The 19,853-nt window shown below is 36.3% G+C and overlaps 1 protein-coding gene across 4 annotated transcripts in view; it reads right to left on the bottom strand.

Annotated features, from left to right (window-relative positions):
• The window catches only part of TBCK (TBC1 domain containing kinase), a 231,950-nt gene that overhangs the window by 10,302 nt on the left and 201,795 nt on the right, over nt 1-19,853 (bottom strand). For all 4 annotated transcript variants that reach the window (XM_082606857.1, XM_082606856.1, XM_082606859.1 and 1 more), the window contains exon 25: nt 16,463-16,622. In XM_082606857.1, the coding sequence (XP_082462983.1) occupies nt 16,463-16,622 (160 nt within the window). The remainder of the gene's footprint in view (nt 1-16,462; nt 16,623-19,853) is intronic.

The raw sequence follows: 19,853 nt of genomic DNA, 5'->3' as shown, positions 1-19,853 counted from the left end.
TTTCACAGTATTAACATCTAATAACAATTAGGCAGTGACTACCTTACTTTCTTATTTCACTCACAGAAGTAAAATCAGCTGGAAGGTGAAACCAAGAAGGTGAACACAAGGCCAGTAATCATCTTACACCTTACCAAAGGCACTTGTGACAAGTAAGGAGCAAAACAGGTAATTCCAGGGTATTACTCTAGCATGTTATATACTGGAATATGGTTAATCATGCAGTAAGAAAAAAAAACGGGAGTGTTTACAAAAACAGACATTATATGGTCTAAGCGTTCTGGTCCATGTTTATTTGAGAGATAACTATCTTAATGGTGTCTGGGATATTCAGAATCCATGCTATGGTGTATATTAGTCTTCTATTCTTGGAACTAATCTTTGGGGATTAGGAAATGGGACAGTGTAAAGATTTCATCTTAAAAAACGTTTTTTATAGTTTGTGTTATATAAGGGGACATATACATAATTGTAGTGCACTAACTCAATGTGTTTAAAATTTAAAAGACATTTAAAAAAAGTCTTTGAAAGTTATCAATATAAAAAACATTTATACAAAAAAGTAATGATGAAGTTTATAAATACAGAAATAATAAACTTTGTGTGATAATTTTAATATAGAAGGCCACAGAGTAGTCAGATCAGAGACAATGTCCTCAGTCCATTTCCATTTCCACAGTTAAGGAACTGAAGTAGATGAAGAATATGAAGATAACGTAGTGAAAGTTTCACTTTCTATTCTTGGCCTCCATGCTTATTTTTTAGTAAGTTGCAGTGTTATTCTCTCAAGGAGTTCGGTAATTTTTAGTAGTATGTGGGCCACTCAAGGGGTATATGAGAAAAAGAGAAGTTAATATTTTCATGTGCAGTTATAAAGTTCTCTTCTTTGTTTCTTCTATTTTACCATCTTATATATAATTCTAACAAAATCCCATGAGGAGTAAAGGAAAGGAAAATAATTTTAATGTTTTAAAGTATACATTTTAAATAGAAATGGCAAGGAAAATAAATATTTCCCAAAGTCACATGATGTCAGCATAAGTCAATGCAACTTCTGCTCCATTGTTTGCTTTGTTTCATCTCAATAACAGATATTTTTTTCCTCACATGTCCAAATGATATTTTCCTTTCCTTTCTCTTCCATTTTCCTTTGATCTCGTTTTCTTTGTTGATCTCCTCTACCAATCACTGGCACTAAAGCAAATTTTTCTTATTTATAAGCTATTTTGTAATGGAGACAATGGATTTTTACAATTTTTTGAAACACATGTAAGTTGTATCTTTTAATGGCCTTTCGACAATCTCTTGTTCAGGTTATCGCCTGGAATTTGTTTTCTTTCCTAAAATAATACATTTATAAGTTTTAAAAGTTATGGTAAAGAAAAACCCTACATCTTTTTTTAAAATTAATTTTTACTGGAGTATAGTTGCTTTACAACGTTGTGTTAGTTTCTGCTGTACAGCAAAGTGAATCAGCTATACGTATAAATATATCCCCTCTTTTTTGGAGTTCCTTCTCATTTAGGTCACCACAGAGCACTGAGTAGAGTTCCCTGTGCTATGCAGTAGGTTTTCATTAGTTATCTATTTTATACATAGTAGTGTATATATGCCAACTCCTATCTCCCAATTCATCCCACTCCCTCCTTCCTCCCTTGGTATCCATACGTTTAAGAAAAACCCTACATCTTTTTGTTCTGTATTGTAGAATACTAACTGTTTATAAGTGGAAGGATTCTATATATACCCATCTAGTTTTAAGTCCCCTTTGAATTCCAGTCTGAACCTCTAAATGCTTGACTGACATTTTTTATACTGATGTCCCATTAGCACCTCAAACACAGTATGTCCAAAATTCATTACATTCTCTCCAAATTTACTTTATTTTTCTCTTTCTTATCTCTGTTAAAGGTATCAGCAACCTCCCCCCAAAACCAAAGCTGGAAACTTTAAGATGATCTTTGAGTTGAAAAAAAAAAAAGTCCTGTGGCTCTATATTATTCAGTTAGGCACAAAGCTGTGTTAGTTCTGTGATTTGTCTTGGATCCATTCCCTCTTTTTCCATTCCTCTGCTCCTACTCCATTTTAGACCCCAATTACTCTTGAATTAGTTCCTAAGTGGTTCTTGCATTTTTAGTTTTTCCCTTTCCCTTTTACCTAGCACTCTGCGGCCTACATGGTAACATTATGGAAGACCCTTAGGAAATCCTGAGACTCCAGTAACTGCTGTGTAGAGATATTTTCCTTCCTAGGGCTATTGTCCTTTAGCAAGATGAGTCAAGATCTGTGGATCCTTTACAAGGAATAGCTTGTTTATCCATAGTCAGTAAGAACAATTTGTAGTACGTACCTAAGAGCTCTTATTCAAAGTTTCATCTTGATAATATTAAGTCTAAAGTTTCTTTGAATTTTGAGAACGACGAAATTCTTCAATTTAGACTTACACTTGCCTATTCTTTATATAAATACATATATTTATATTTAAGTTAAAGGTTAATGAGAAAGAAGGTTGTCCTTTAGTATCCCAAATAAAGGTAAGAGAAGATACTGACAGGATGTTACCAGATGCCTTGAATCATATAATAAAAGCAGTGAGGCCGTTTCTTGAGTCTCCTTTTGAAAAAGTTGCAGAGCTTTGGCTATCAGTCTCAGACAAACCCCTCGGTGTCATCTTCCCCCAGCAGCCGCATAAGCTTTGCTGACACTGGGGGCTTAGAAACTAGACAGTGGGAGATTGTAAGCTTGAGACAGAAGGTCAACTAAAGGTAGAATCTGGAAAGAATCTGGCACTGAAATAGATTGGGAATATAGGGAGAGTGAAATTCTTTAACTGGTCTCTGGTTCTTGGTGTTTTAAAATTTTGATTTCATTGTGGGATCAAGGGCAAAAGAGATGGGAGACACTTTAAAAGTAATTTTCCAAATGACTTTCTAAAATACAGCTGATAGTGTCACTTTCCTTCTTTAAAACCTTTAATAGCTCCCCACTCCTAAAATGTAAACTCCCTAGCATAGCATTTGAGGCCCTCTATAACCAAAAGCTCCCCCATCTTTCCAGCCTTATCTGTAGCTAAAATGCTCTTCAGAGAAGCCCTGTGCTTTCCAATCAGCCTGTGTTATTTCCTTTGCCTGGAATGCTGCCTCCTGACTATGGCCCTCCTCCCAACACTTTTTCTTACTGAAATCCTACCAATAATACAAGGTCTAGGTCTACTATTACCTTCTCCATGAAGCTTTAGGAATCCTTCTGTTAACTGGAAGAAACTCCTTCCTTCTCATTGATTTTCTAGAACTTTAACTATAAATCTCATAGCACATGACACATTCCACTTTGAATTTTAATCGGTTGTATCAGTCTTATATTCTTAACTAGATTGCAAGATTTATAAGGGCAAGGGACTGTCTTTCTCATTTCTGTTTCCTCATAATAGTTTCCATCATGTAGGCTCTCAATGTTTGTCTTAAACTAGTAGTTGATATTAGCATTTTTTCTTTTATTTTCTTCTTCTTTTTTACCAATTTCTGTAAGTGCATTGTCTACTGCAAACTATTATTTTTCAGGTGTTCATTCTTAACTTAGTCATTAATTCAACCATCAAATATTTATTGAATGCTTGTTACTTGAAAGGCACTAGGCTAGGGGCTGTGGGTACAATGAATACAATATAATCCCTGTCCTCAATGAGCTTGGAGTTTAGTAGGAGATGCAGGTAAGTGGATAGGCGATTACAATGCCATTTGATAAGTGCTACACAGAGCCATCATTTAAGGTTGTACAAATTGTGCCTTATATGAGAGAACCCAGAAAAGAGGTAAGTGGAGCATGAAATGTAGCCCCATCCTCTCCTTTCCAAGCTTTGCACCCTTACATGGTGCTGTGTATCCGTAAACGAAGGATGGGTTTTTATCTAATGCACACAGAGACTCTGTATATGATAGTGGTCCCAATGCCACTATAAGAGTAAGTAAAAGATTTTCTATGAGCACTTGGGAAGGGTACTTAGTCCCAAACTTGAGGAGTTAAGAATGAGTTCCATGAAGAAATGCTATATAAACAGCTTTTCAAGACAAATGGGAGTTACCCAGGTAAACAGAAATGAGAAGAATGCTTCAAGTAGAGACAAATACAAAGATACAGCATATAAGGAACTACAAGTAGTTAATTATGGCTGGAATCTAAGAGCAGTGAGGGTGAGCTTGGAAAACAAAGCAGAGTCCAGATCATGAAGGGCCTCAAAAACTATGGTGAAGGTTTGAATTTTATTTTGAAGGCAATGGGAAGTCATAGAGGCATTCTGACAATGACCAGATGGATATTTCAGAAACCTCACTGGTTGTAGGGTAGAACTGGGGGAAGGAGGCTGCAGGCAAGGACAGTGGGAAGTTGCAGGAGGTCAGGCACGAGATACTGGTGATCTGAGTGAAGACAGTTGGGAAGTGGAGATGAGAGAATTTCAGACCTACTTAACAGCAAAGACAATTAATAATTTTCCATAAAGTTTGTTCCACCAGTCAAGAAGGTGAGAAAATCCACTATTTCAATCAAACAGGCTGGGTGGTATGGATGAAAGTGTGGGAACTTCATAGTTAGACAATACAGAGTTTGAATCAGGGTTCTACCACTGGTTAGCTGTGGGATCTTGGGTTAAGTCACTTAGCCTTTTTGGCATTAGTTTCTTCACCTGTTAAATCTGTAACAACACACTTGAATAGTACACTTAAAGTGTTGTTGGGAGTTTTAAATTAGATATTATATCTGTATGTGCTTGATTCATAGTAAATACTATAAAGCTAGTTTCCTCCTTTTCTCCTCTTTCCTTTCCCCAGTTGATCCTTTAATAGGAGAGCCATTTACAACACCCTGAAATTGTATAGATACAAACTTAAAAAAGCAGAGTTGTCCCCAAATGGTATGTAAGGTAGGGCTTCTCAGTGTTAACGGTGAACTCTTTATGGTGAACTCTTTAACTAATGCTTTACAGTATTAATGGTGAACTCTTTATGTTGGAGCAGTAATTTATACTTGTGACTCTTACAGTTTACTGGGTCCTATATAGTTTTGGCAATCAGAAGAAAGCTTATGAACCTATTCTCTAAAAATATATATATAGCACATATGTACAACACTTTACATATAATTTTAATTAGTTCAAAGACCTTCTAAAACTCTCGATGAACTCTATTAAACATTTTCCTTTATGCTAATTCATTTAATTTTAAAACTTATGATAGTTGATAATGACCTAGTATTTATGCATGTGGCAAATTGGGATATTTCTGTAGATATACAGTTTAGTGTTTAACAATAGCTTATACTTTCAAATAAGTTCTCTTAAGAATGGCTATGTGGATGTTTTCTGAAAAGTTGACGTTAAAGAAATAGGAGAAAACATTTTAGCTAGGACATAAAAGTTTGTTTTTATGACATAAAAACATACTGGCTCATATTGAGGCAGGAGGTAGATGAGCCCTCAGGGCAAATGGTTTGAGTTCGTTCCCTGTGGACAGATGCTCCGAGATGGGAATAACAGGACAGTTGAGAGAGGAGGTTGGGCCCTGCCCAGATAGCAAATAACGAGACCATAAATTCCTCATTCTCGAAGTCAGGAGGCCTCCCCAACTACACATGCACAGAAAGCCTCCTTGGAGGTCAAAAGGGGAGTGATGTCAAGTGGCCAAATCTACCCATAGGCCTCTTCGGTAGAATCCATCTTAGCTAAGAGATGTGCATGCACACATGGGAAAATCCTGAGATATACCAAATATGGACTTTGAACCAGGCAAATCAAAATGACTGGCCAAAGGAAACCCACATAAAAGTGATCCAAACTGCCACGAGGGTGTGACTCTCTCTCTGAGCCTGCCCGTGTGTCTATCCACATGTACTGTACTATTTTTTTTCCTAATAAATATTTTACTTGTTTCACTACTTTCCATCTTTGTGGGAATTCTTTTTCTGCAAAGCCGTAGGGCCAGGGCCCTGTCACTGACCACTGGTCTAGTGGCTAGGATTCGGTGCGCTCACTGCCGTGACCTGACCTCAATCACTGGCTGGGAACCGAAACCCTGCTTCAAGCCGCTGCAGGCCGAGGCCACCCAAGATCAATATTAGAGGATAAGCCTCTTCTGATAAAATGCCATCATCTAATAGTATCATGTATCAGGAGCTCTAATGAGCCTTGTGGTACATTTTCCTATGATCTGCGATATTTGCGACCAGAATTGCAGCAACAATCATTTATTCTCTTCTGTTTACACTAGACAGTTGAGAACTGTGTCCAAGCCACTGGTCAAATTACACACAGTATACTGTGCTCTAAAAAGGATGTATACAATAAAAATTCAGATTCAAAACAGTTAGGGCTGTGATGGATCACAGCCAAGTCCCAAACTTTGTAGGTCAAGAGGGAGAGTTACTATGGTTAGTTTCTTATTCCGTCACAAACATTCCTGTGGTAAGCAGTAATGAATTAAATGGTGGGCTGTGGAGGGCAGCATCAGTATACAGAATAACACGTATTAAGACAAATAACTTTTATCCTGTGACAGTTCATGAATATAGGTGCCAGAGCTCACAAGATTCAGATGATGACTTGGCAGTTTTTCCTGAAAATTGGAAATGACCTCCCTCTGCCATTTTAAAAATTGCTTATACACATAATACATCCAGTAAACATGTTAAAAAACCAAAGCCTGGATTAGGTGTTTTAAGGTTCCCTTTACCACAACTCCTACATTGCTTTTTAATTCACACAACTTTTGAAAGGGTATGAGAATAGGGAATCTACAGGACAGGTTTTAGTTCATGGACCTTTTAAAGTAAGTTATCCTCCATCACTTAACAAATGTAGAGTTATACAGGAGAGTTTTCACTGTTACTTTTAAGCCTCATATGATGTCTACTGTGTTCAAGTTGCATTAATATCTAAAATGTTTCCTTATAATCTGATATAAAACCACAGACCAAAACATTTGCTGACAAGAAGGCAAGGAAAAAGTCAGGAAAAAAGCCAAGTTTAACCATACCCAGTACTTACAGGTCTCACAAGACCAAGAAAGAACTCTTTGCATATTTGGAACTTATAAAGGAGATTCACTTCCTATTCTTTATCAAAATGCTTAAGATACAACTATAAAGAGGCCTAATGTTTTCTGACAGGTAGACGATCTCATACAAAGTAGTTAAAAGTATTATATTAATCTGACAAACTAGGCAGATACTATCTGGAGCTAGAGAAATTTACTATAGGGATAACACATGTGCTGAATTGGTTTAAAGTGTTTTCAGAGTCATTTGGTCCCCTTTGAGCACACACGTGGTGTAGGATAACCTCAGATGCCTGAGGCCAAAAGCTAGGGGAAAAAGCATGAGCAAAAAGAGGAAGAAGACAGCTAGAGAGAGAAAAAGGGACTGGCAAAAGGTAAGGGCTACGAGTGATCATCATAGTATCACAAAACTTGGTTTAGCTTGGTTAAGGGATCCAGGAAGTAATGAGGTGGGACTAGAGGGTGGAAGCCTTCTATTACTGCAGTACAAATTAACTTCCAACCTAACATCCGAAAGCCAAATAACCTTGGCCTCCAGGGAAATGTAAATGAACACAAATGGAGTATTATCTTATTTTTAAAAATAGCTGCAATATTATGCCTTGCTTATTATAAACCTGATTATTTTCATTTGAAAACAGATGTCATATTTTAAATTTAATCCTTACATGCCAAGGGTAGAAAGCATCAGCTACTCACAATGTTTAGTCATAGAATTGCCACAAATATCATCTCTTGTGTAGGCTTCTGACTCAAATGTTATTCAGAAGTATTTATGTTTTGCTCTTTTGTTTTTTCAGTTTTTCTTTGTTTTGTTTTAAAGAAAAGAATAATAACACACATGGCTTATTACTGCAACTGGCTCTTATGTTCTCAGATTTCTTCCAATGACAAAAGAAAAGCACTGATTTCATGCCAAGAATATAACATTTTAAGAGTAAGATGAGCTGTTCCTAATATTTTCCAAAGGGTTGTTGACAAGTCAAAGTGAAATGCAAAGATTCCTTCAATTTCTTTCTTAGATAATCTTTTGATGCGATACACTATCAGTGATGAAATGCTTGTGGTCTCATAACCACTAAATATAATCTAGATAGAGAGTAATTATTTTTAAAGTCTCATGTGTTTCAGTGACTAACATAGCATTATGATGTACTGCTGAAAGGACTCACTGAAAGTAAACACCATTTGGAGTTTGATTTTGCTCTGGTGAATGTTGTTGGCCATTTTCCTGTCTGAGACCCATCACTAGCTCAAGAGTTGGATCCTACTACATTACTTTCCCACAGCGGAGAAATAGTATAACCCAATAACACTTTAAAGCATGCTGTTGTGCTAAGTCATCATTCTCGCTAAACATAATTTACTTCTAGGAAAGAGGTGGATTCACCATCATGTTTTGTCAAGCCGAGATATATGAAACTTTGATCTTAGGTTGGTAGTGTAGGGCAGTGTGAGTAACGGTGCTACGGGTATCAAAACAAATCATACATTTGCCCATAAATAATATTTGATTAATGCTAAAGATCAAAATTTCCTTTAAATCTGAGTAATCTGCTCAAGGATATAACAATGAACTGTCCTCTGGGTTCATTTAATCCATGACATGGATGGTAGACTACCTCTGCCTCTCCCTATTGATCTGAATAGTTATAACCTTAATTCTTAGGTTTATACACTTGCTCTCTGAGGTTAATTCAACATGTTTCCCTTGTATGCCCAGGGAATCTAATTGTAGTTTAGCAATTGAAGATGCAGTTTCTCATGTGAGTTTCAAAAAAAGATGATCATCTCTGCAAGAAGACAAGAGCGAGAACTTGCCATGTTTTAAATGTGACACAAAGCCTGAATTGACTTTATCCTTGTTTTGATGCAGAGGTCTTCCTACTCCCATAAACCTTAGCAACAGATACAGTCTGTATTTGTTTGGCCTGTCAAACTAAACTTGACTATACAGCAGCAAGGATCAGCACAAAATCTGATCCACCCTTGGAACAATAGTATACATTTCAGAGACTAGGGACTCCACTCACTTGAGACTATCTAAATTTCCTTGATGCTGACATAACTTTGTTCACAAAATATCTGGATATGTTTGATTATATAATGCCTCACTGCTTTATTTAACCTGAAGGGTAAGGTGAATTAAAGATTAACTGACAAGTGAGATTTAGTAGGACTTAAGTCTGGTATGAAGAAGCCTCTACATGGAATCCTAATTAAACTAAAATCTTTGTAGTCCTCCTTTTTTTTGCCCTATTCTGGGGGGGAGCAATGTTTTATCCAGACAAGAAATGGCAGATTCTAAAAGTTTTTGATGTATTTAATGTGGGAGCTAGGCCCAAAACAAAAGCCTTATGAAGTGGTAATTGTAAAGAAGGCATCTCATAGCAAAAAGTTGCTAATCAGTTGTAATTACAGGAAAAATAGTTAATGAATACATAATTAAAAGAGTATCATATATCTTCTGATTATATATAGTTTTTCAGGTACATGAATAAGCAGTATTTCTCAGATTTGTTCTGTCTTCTATGTGATTTTAGATAATACATTCAATACATCTGGTCATTGTAGAGTACTTCCTTCATATTTGTATTACAAAAGTACTCTAGACCTAATTTGTATGTCAAATGAGTGATTTTAATACTATCATATTCTAGACAAGTGGTTCATTTATTCTCTTGAGTTGTTCAATATTTTGCTACTTGTAAATCCAATATTGAGAGCTTTTCCTTTTATTGAACTATACTTGATTTCATTTAATATTTTCATTTGTTGAATTTTCAGTCTAACTTTATTACTAGGTTTTAACAGAAGATGTAAAACTAGAAAAATTACAATCAGTGCCTACCATTTTGCAAACAGAAAATTCCCAAGTCCAAATATGGGTTTGACATAAAAATTTGTAAAGATAATCTGTAACCATACTGACTAGAGTTGGCATCTCTGCTTTCTTCTCACAGTATTCAACTATGGCTTTCTTAATCTTTTCAAAATAGGACTGTGCCAGTTGCAGTGCACTGATTTCAGCTTAGAAGAAAAGCTGCTACTTGCTTGGAAATCACTGTTTTGTTTTTGTTTTTAATACCCACAGAGGAAAGAGATGAGACCTGATCAGAACAGCTCTCATGAAAGATCCTCCACTACTGTTTGACCAAAAATTGTAGGGCTCAGATGAATTAGGGACAGTGGGGTATCCTGAAGACATCAAACCCTAGAACTTTAAAAAAAATTGATATAAAAATTTATAACATGAAATTTTCCATTTAAACCATTTTTAGGTATACAATTCAGTGGCATTAAGTATATTCACAATGTTATATAACCATTACCACTGGTCATTTCCAAATTTCTTTATCATTCCAAACAGAAACTCTGTATCCATTAAGCAAAAACTCCCATTCTCCCATCCCCCAGCCAGCCCCTAATAGCACTAATGTACTTTCTGTCTCCACAAATTTGCCTATTTTAGATATTTTATACAAGGGGAATCATAGAATATTTGTCCTTTTGTGTCTGGCTTATTTAAACTGTTTTCAAGGTTCATCCATGTTGTAGCTTGTATCAGAACTTCACTCCTTGTTTATGGCTGAAAAATATTACATTATATGTATATACCACATTTTGTTCATTCATCTGTTGAGGGACACTTGGGTTGTTTCCACCTTTGGCCATTGTAAATAATGCTGCTATGAACACCGGCATACAAGTCTCTGTTTGAGCCCATGTTTTCAATTCTTTTGGGTATTTACCTAGGAGGGGAATTGCTGGTAATATGGTAATTCTATGTTTACATTTTGAAGGAATAGCTAAACTATTAAACTGTTTCCTACATAAGTTGAATCACTTTACATTCCCCCCAGCCATGCACCAGGGTTCCAATTTCTCCACATTCTTGCCAACACTTGGGTGTGAAGTGGTAGCTCACTGTGGCTTTGATCTGTGTTTCCCTAATGAGTAATGATGTCAGGTATTTTTCATGTGCTTATTGGACATTTGTATACCTTCTTCAGAGAAATGTCTAAAAATTTGCCCACTTAAAAACTTGGTTGTCTTTTTGTTGTTGAGTTATAGGAGTTGTTGAATAGAAATATAACAAATGTTTGTGTGTTGATTTTGTATTCTGATAATAATCCTTATTAGATATATAATTTACAAATATTTTCTACCATTTTGTGGGTGGTAAGGATTACTGGCCACCACCAGAAGCTGGAAAAGGCAAAGAAAGATTCCACCCAGAGCCTCAGAAGGAGCATGGCTGACACCTTGATTTCAGACTTCTTGCATCTAGAACTATGTTGCATTAAGCCACCCAGTTTGTGTTATTTTTAATGGCAGCCCTAGGAAACTAACACATGTTCAATTTTGATACCTTTTATTTCTTTTTCTTGCCTAATTGCTCTGGCTAGAATTAACACCAATCCTTCTCAAACCCTTGCAACAAACTGAAGAGGAGAGAACACTTCTTAACTCATGCTACAAATCAGCATTATGCTTCTACCAAAGCCAGACCAAGACACTGCAAGAAAAGAAAACTACAAATACCACTGATGAATAGTGATGTAAAAACTTCAACAAAATACTAGCAAACTGAATTCAGGAGCCTATTGAAAGGATTATGCACCATGACTAAATGGAATTTACACTAGGAATGCAAGGATATTTAAACATATGAGAAAATCAATCAATATAATATACCACATTCATAGAAGGGAGGGAAAATCATAATTATAATCATCTCCATTGATGCAGAAAAAAATTTAATAAAATTCAATATCATTCCATGATAAAAACACTCAATGAACTAGAAGTAGAAGAGGATTTCCTTAATGTGGCAAAAGCTATATATGAAAAAATCCAACTAACATCATATTCAACGGTGAAAGATTGAAAGCTTTTCCCCTAAGGTCAGGAAGAAGACAAGGATGCCTGCTTTTGCCACTTCTATTCAACAAAGTACAGATTCTACTTGTTTTCAATGTTTCTGTGGAGGAATGGGAGATTAGAGCTGCCCACTTTGCTGATGTTACTCCCAAACTCTAGAACTTTTATACTATCATCATACATAAAGCAGTACTTATTAAGTTCACATATATGCAAATTATAGTGCTGGAAAATAAAATTAATAGGTGAAATCAACTGAGTACCTATAACTATCAGGCTTTGTTCTGAACCTTATTGCCTAATCTGAAATCTTCACAACAATGCCATGAGGTAAGTATTATTTTCCCCATCTTATAAAGGAATCAGTGGTGACTTGGAGAAGTTAAGCAATTTGCATAAATTAACAGCTAGTAAGAAACAGAACAGAGCAGTTAATGTAGTCTGACTAAAAAAATCATACACTTAAATAGTATCCTTGTAACAGTCAGGGTTCCAACAAGCCCTGAGGATAAATTGAGGGGGTTTTACTTACAATGAGATTAATAACAAGGGTATGGGTGGGATGTAAGAGAACCATAAGGATGGTGTAGTAAACCTGCACTACAAAAAAGCAGAGCTGTTGCCACCCCTAGAGCTAAAGGGACCGGGGGCTGGAAAGAGAGTGGTGTAGAGAAGGCTTACTGGAGAGCGGTGTTAACCTTTAGTAGAGGAACACAGCAAAACCGAGAAAAATTTGAGGGAAGAATCCAAGGGGATAAATATCCTGACCTCCCTCCTTCCCATAACTTGTCAGAACTCCCCATTAGCTCAACAACTGGAAGCCAGAAGACATGGAGGTCAGCCATCTGGGGCAGAGAGCAGGGTGAAGAAGTGTGGAGAATGGATCTATGATGGGGGGTAGGGCAAGTGGAAGATATCCAGTACAACCATGGATACACAGTAGAATTCAGTAAATATGCTTTAAGTTGAGATGCTTCCAACTTAGAGGGAGGGTGAGGAGGGGAAGAAGCATTAGTAAAGTCATACAGATCTGTACAGCAGACAAAAAGATGATGGAACAATATAAGCAAATGAATATCTAAAGCTCTCTTTAGCCCCATGATGAGAAAAATTATTAAAAGTACATCTGTGGGACTTTCCTTGTGGTGCAGTGGTTAAGAATATGCCTGCCAATGCAGGGGACACGGGTTCAATCCCTGGTCCGGGAAGATCCCACATGCTGCGGAGCAACTAAGTCCATGCACCACAACTACTGAGCCTGTGCTCTAGAACCCACAAGCCACAACTACTGAGCCACCATGCCACAACTACTGAAGCCCAAGTGCCTAGAGCCTGTGCTCTGCAACAAGAGAAGCCACTGCAGTGAGAAGCCCGTGCACCCTAATGAAGAGTAGCCCCCTGCTTGCCGCAACTAGAGAAAGCCCGCCCACAGCAAGGGAGACCCAACGCAGCCAAAAATAAATAAATAAAATTTATATTAAAAAATGTACACCTGTGGATAAAGAATGTCACCAGCCATTTCAGTAAACAAAGGATGTTGCAGCCATAAAGCCATTAGCCACTGCAGCAGCCCCTGATGATGCACCCTGAGGGGAATTCAGGATGGAGAAAAACAGGATAGTGGCCCAAGGCAGTTAAGATGCATATCAAAGGAATAATTTCAATAAGCCCAGACTCTTTCATCTTCCCATACACAGAAAAGCACTAAAATCATTAACTTGAGATGTCTGTTTTTGTGATTAGCAATAATCTTTTGATGTTCAACTACATTTTTTTTTTTCTTAGCAAAAAGTCCTATATACCCTGGCTCCTCCCTTACCTCTTTGGAACAGTCCCTTAGAGCTATCCGAGAGGCTATATCCCCAGCTTAAGTCCTCAGTAAGTCCACTGAATAAAACATAATTCTCAAATTTTAGACTGCACATTTTTTTCAGTTGACACATCTCTATACAAATATTTTAAACTGTTTCTCAAAAATTATTTCCTGATGTTGGATTGAAGCATTAATAACTGAGCATACAATTTGTTCAGTCACTTGTCTACAAGCATGAATAATCATGGTGAGTTTGAGGAAGAAGGAACTGTTCATGATAGCATCTGGTTTCTGACAAGCAAGACGTTGGCTAATTTATTCAGAATGTGATGGGTCTTTATTTATTACCATTATTTTCAAATACTGTTATTACTTCATCTAAATAGTCTTGCTCCCAGATTTCCTTCACATGTTGAACTTTTAAATTTATTCACACTGTGATAGACTAGCATTTCAAAACATGACAAATGGTTTATAATTTATTATTTAATGAAAGAAATGAGTTATCCTTTTATTTGTGTATGTGTTTTGACCTTTATGATAAAGTAAAATCAGAATAAACATAAATCTGGAGATTAATACAATGAGTGGGATGTTTGGAAACATTTGACATATTTAAGAAGATTCAGTTATACAGGTCCACTTATTAGATACATCTTCCAAATGGTGAATGCTTTATGAAAGTAAAGCCTTAAGCTTGTTAGCACTTAGAGCATAAACGTTTATTTCAGGTCTTGGGTTCATACCCTGGGAGGAACTATTGTGATCTGCGAGAAATCAGAACAAGTCTATCTTTAAAACACAGGACAAACGGCAGCATTCACTCAAAAGCCTTACTTGCTCACTGAGTTAAGGGTATGGCTTAGAGTCATATAGACTCATGTTGCAATCATGGCTCTGACATAAACAAATTAGATAAAATCTGAGTCTCAGTTTTCCTCATACATAAAATATGAATAAATAATGCCTCCCACATAGAACTGTTATGAAGAATAAAAAGAGATTACATATGAAAGTACTTATCACGGTGCTTAGCACACAAACACCAGTCAATAATTGGGATTATTATCACTGTAAAGATTTCTTCCTAAGGTTATATATTATGGGGAATCCAGAAATATGTGATTCTCAACAGTATTTCTATGGGTTGAATGTATTGATATGCATTGTAATTGAAAATGGATATTTTTCATTGGAATGATATGACAATACAGATTAATGTAGCAGCAGTACTGTGGTGGTAGTAAAATAATAATAATGATAATAAACTTACATCAAAATAATTCAGATACCATGGCTTTAGTTCTTAAATGTCCTCATTTACTTATTAAAATTGCATATTAGTCATTTACTATACTGACTTTCTCTGAAACAGATATATTTAGATTATTCCCTGTCAGACACTAGATACAGTTATGTAAAAGAAGGGGAGTGATTGGGCTTCCCTGGTGGTGCAGTGGTTGAGAGTCCGCCTGCCGATGCAGGGGACATGGGTTCGTGACCTGGTCTGGGAGGGTCCCACATGCCGCGGAGCAGCTGGGCCCGTGAGCCATGGCCGCTGAGCCTGTGCGTCCGGAGCCGGTGCCCCGCAATGGGAGAGGCCACAACAGTGAGAGGCCCGCGTACCGCAAAAAAAAAAAAAAAAAAAAAAAGGAAGGGGAGTGATTTAAGATTTATAGCTAATATCCACTCAGATATTCTTTAGTTTGGTCAATTAAGCTTCTCCATCAAGGATGGCTTTAATTTAGTGTCAAAAGCCAATACTGCCATTAGTTCTGTACTTCTGAGACAAGGATTATTGGATGCTTAAAATGGTCTAGGACCAAAAGTCTTAAAGTTCTCACTTCCATTGATCACCATTCTGGATTACTCAGTTTATCTGCATAAGCTATCTGCAGGGAGGAAACTATCTCTGTTACTTTGCTAGGGGCAGATTCTTCCGTCCTTTTAGAAAAAGGGCCTGTTCTGGTTTATTAATGTTGCCTACATCTAGATATGTTTTTTTAAAACAGCTTTACTGAGCTATGATCGACATATAACAACATGAATATTCAAAGTGTACATTTTGATAAGTTTGACAGGGGGATTTGTAAACAAGCCCCTTTGGCTCTCATACCCCCTATTCTCTAACTTGCCTTTTATAAAAAATAAAGGTGATGTTTTTAACCTCCAAAAGCTACTATTTGTTTTATTTTTCAAAATGTTTAAGAACATAGCCAGAAGAGAGCGAGGTCATTTTATTACTTCATAGTCCTCATATTTGAAGGTTGATATCCTTCCTGAATTCTCTATCATCATAAAGCTTTGAGCCTATAGTAAACAAAACCCCCAAATACAACAAATTCTATCATGGTCAGCTTTCAGAACCTCTAATCAAGCCCCAGTGTTTTTCTACAATGGAAGGAATTGAAGCTACTTCTTGTAATTTCAGGAAGTAGATAAAAATGAAAACACCAAAACTAAAACAAAACTCCTTAGGCTATCATTTGAAGTTTCCTAAGCTTAGTATTGACCCTGATGCTGCACAATGAGGAAAAAAGCTTGAATTCTTTTACTGGGAAAAGGTAGACAATCTCTTTTATGTAAGACTATAGACAGATCTTCAAAGCTCATTTGATATGCAACCAGCTTCTGAAGAAATACACTTTTAGACAATCTGTTGCAGTGGGCAGGTAAAAAGCTCATCATGATGTCATATGACATTTCTGCGTACACTTACCTCTGCTGTGTGCTTTGCCACATTCCCCACAATGACAATGACCTTCCCTTTGAAGCTCTGGAGCATGGCAGTGTAAGGTCCTTGGGTAAGCTCCCCTTCCGCAGTAAATGCAGTGCTGAATGGAATGTTGATGCTGCCTGAAATGTGACCCCGAATAAAACTGAGAAAAAAAGTTAAGGAAAACATTTGTGTGCAGACTTGAATGTGTGACAGAAGCTCACAGAGGTAATTGATTCTCAGAAGATAGTACCATTAAAATCAAACACAAATGGAGACCGGACTTGAAAATTCCAAGCAGATGAAACCAGTTTAATCATACAAGCGAAGATTTAGCTTATTTTGCAAGACAAGTGAGGCTAACTTGACCTGGGTCACTTGTTTATGTCTCTGAAAATCATAAGTGAAACTTAAATTGTTTCCCTAAATTGATATGAGATGATCACTAACCAGTTCCCTTTCATTTAAGAAAATTCTAATATTGTAACCAATTGCTGAAAATTAGTCACTGCTGCTTTTTAACAATATACCTCTGAGCCTCACTCCATGTTTTGGTTCCACTGCTCCTGGTTTGCAAATTGTCTTTTGGTGTGTGCACAATAAACTTTTACTAATTACTACTTCAGTTATGCATCAGTTTTACTTTTTTTTTTTTTCTGAACACTTGACAGTTCTAAACATCTTCCATGCTCACATGAGTATTTTATTTAAACAAGGTAAGGCACCTGTGCAGAAAAAAAAGTTAAATGTGAAAATGCAATGAACAAGTAAAAGGAAGAAGACTAGCCAAAGATATAAAGACTTTCCTGATTAAATGAAGTATTGTGAAAGTGATCAGAATGCAACAAATAAATGGCAGTCACATAGCTTGTACAATATTCATGGTTTTCAGTTCATTACTATTATTATGATTATTTTAAAGATCTGAAATACAGCCAAATGGGTATTCTCAGATCTAACTTGATAATGCAAAAGCTTATCTACTTTGGGCAAGCAACTGCTAAATGGGACTCTATTTAGAATTGTTAGAGGTCATTAGCACTGGCTGGAAACATTTCTGTTGTTGGTTTATTTCTCAAGTAAACTTAGCTATTTCAATTCTTTCCAATTTTATGTTCTCTAAAGGGGGTGATGTTTTACTATATTTGTACTTTAGAAGGGTTTTAATGATTTCATTGACTATTGTAATTTTGGAATTAAAAGCTTGTGTTAAGCTTAAAATATTTAGAAATATAAGATCTTAAAGAAAAAAATATTCCTTCAAAAGTAATTTAAAAGTACAATTTTAAAAAGTGAAATTAAAAAGATGATTCTTCACATAGAGTCTGTAGAGGAAGATTCTGAAATACTATTATTAATCAAATAACTTCTCAAAAAAGCATAAAATAAGAACCGCGAAAACTGCTCTGAGAGAGATGTATATGATGCTTTGTTAGGATATATCAATTTGGGGAGGACAGGAAAGGTTTCCACTAAGGAACTAAGTGATGGCCGAGGTAAAATTTGAATAATTAATAAAAGTTAATTAGGCAACAGGATGGAATGGAGGTGGTATAGGGTGGCGGAAAGGACAAACATTTTTCAGGCAGAAATGTCAGGCATATATTGGGGAGGAACATGACCAATCAGGAGAAAGGAAGGAAGGCCAGTACTGGTGTAGAGAACAAGGACAGCATGAGATAAGATGAGCCTGGAAATGGATGCAGAGGCCAGATCATACAGGGCCTTGCAGATCATGTTGTTAATATTGGTCTTTATCGTAGAGCAATGAAAATCAGAAAGTATTTTAAGCAGAGAAGTAACAGATCACATTTGCACTTTGGCAACAATGTGGAGAAAGGTTAGAAGGGGAGTGAATGTAAAGATTAGTTTATAAGACGTGTAGGCAGTATCTCATCTCCTCCCTAACAATCACTGATAAAGACCATGAAGAGATGTTTGTGTTCAATAGAAGCATTTTCCCCTAAACTTCCACTTTAGATGTGTGTTCTTTATAAAATGGAAAAGTCATAGAGTTTTAAAAAGTTATGTCACAAGCAATGAATATTCCCCATCTCCCCAAAAAGACTCATTTGACATTCCTGTAGAAGGGGGAAAATTATAATTATTTATTGACATGACAGTTTCTCAGTTGCCCCAGTTTGAAGGTTCGTCTTTAGAATACTACTTCTCTTGTTTCTCTGTCTCTCTTTTTCCCTCATTAATGGAGAGAGGAGAAATTAGAGGCTCCTACTCTCAAGAATGATGGTGGAGGTTGAACACGTATCTTAAATTTCTAGTCAGCTGTTGCTTCATCCTTTCTTATTTAAAGAAGGCATCTGGCATTAATAATGAGGGAAAGGACATAAAAAGTTCTGAAAAATGTAATGAGAGGTAGAATAAATATTATCATCCCAGTGTATACTGTTTAATTAGCGTCTTTTAGAATGAACAGAGAATTTATGATCATAAGGAGATCACCCTTGAATTTCATCAGCACTAGTATTTCAAACATTTATAATTACTCAATACTCAAAATATCAACTGCAGTTTTCATGAACAGAAACGACTTTGTCCTCAGCATATAATTACTCCGATAGCACTTTAATCTTTAATAAGGACATACCTTAAAATAAAAATATTTGATTTTTCAGAAACTCTGAACCTAACAACTCAATTATTCTCAGCAAATATATCTACATCTGTTAGTCTGAATCAACTGGCAGAGAGAGTTTCTGTGTTTATCAAACAGCCAGTATCAACCATGAACATTTTTCCTTTCTAGTGCTTTTTGAATAGCAAAAGCAATACAAATCTATCCTAGTCAAATGCTCTAGCAGACATGTCTGCACTGCCTGCCCACCTCCCACCTTCTTGTTTGAAAGGAACTCAACTACTGACCCTGACGAAAGGGTGAGCCTAGGCTGTCATGTTTGTATCAGGTGATCCTGCCACGATCTGGACTGACAGGATAGGAGGGAGGGGATGAGTGAAGGTGGATATCTGACACAGGCTGATATCCTGTGTCAGATAGGCTGAGCCAGTTAGATTCTCTCCCTTCAAAATCAAAATAAAAGATAAAAGACAATGCTCAGACTGTGTTAAGCTTAACAATGTAAAATCACATTTGAGTGCCTTGTATATATATTTTATTCAGCCACATGTTAAAAAATTAGTGACTCTAGAAATAAAATTATTTATTTTACAAGATAAATTCTATAAATATTTGGTTTAAAAAAAGTACCCATCTGTATCTAAATACCCAATATCTAATATCTGTATCTAAAATCATAGATAAGCATCTAGATGATTTTGTGAGTTCAATATCACGAATTTATTATGTGCTTTTAAAGAACACTTTAGTATGTCATACAAGTATGTCATAAACTTATCCTAGAATTTTCTTTTGTGCTTT

Source organism: Mesoplodon mirus (genome assembly GCF_964341445.2).
Source record: "Mesoplodon mirus genome assembly, chromosome: 2".
NCBI classification, from domain to species: Eukaryota; Metazoa; Chordata; class Mammalia; order Artiodactyla; family Ziphiidae; genus Mesoplodon; species Mesoplodon mirus.
Note: the sequence above shows the minus strand (reverse complement) of the source record. Positions and strands in the feature narration are given on the sequence as shown.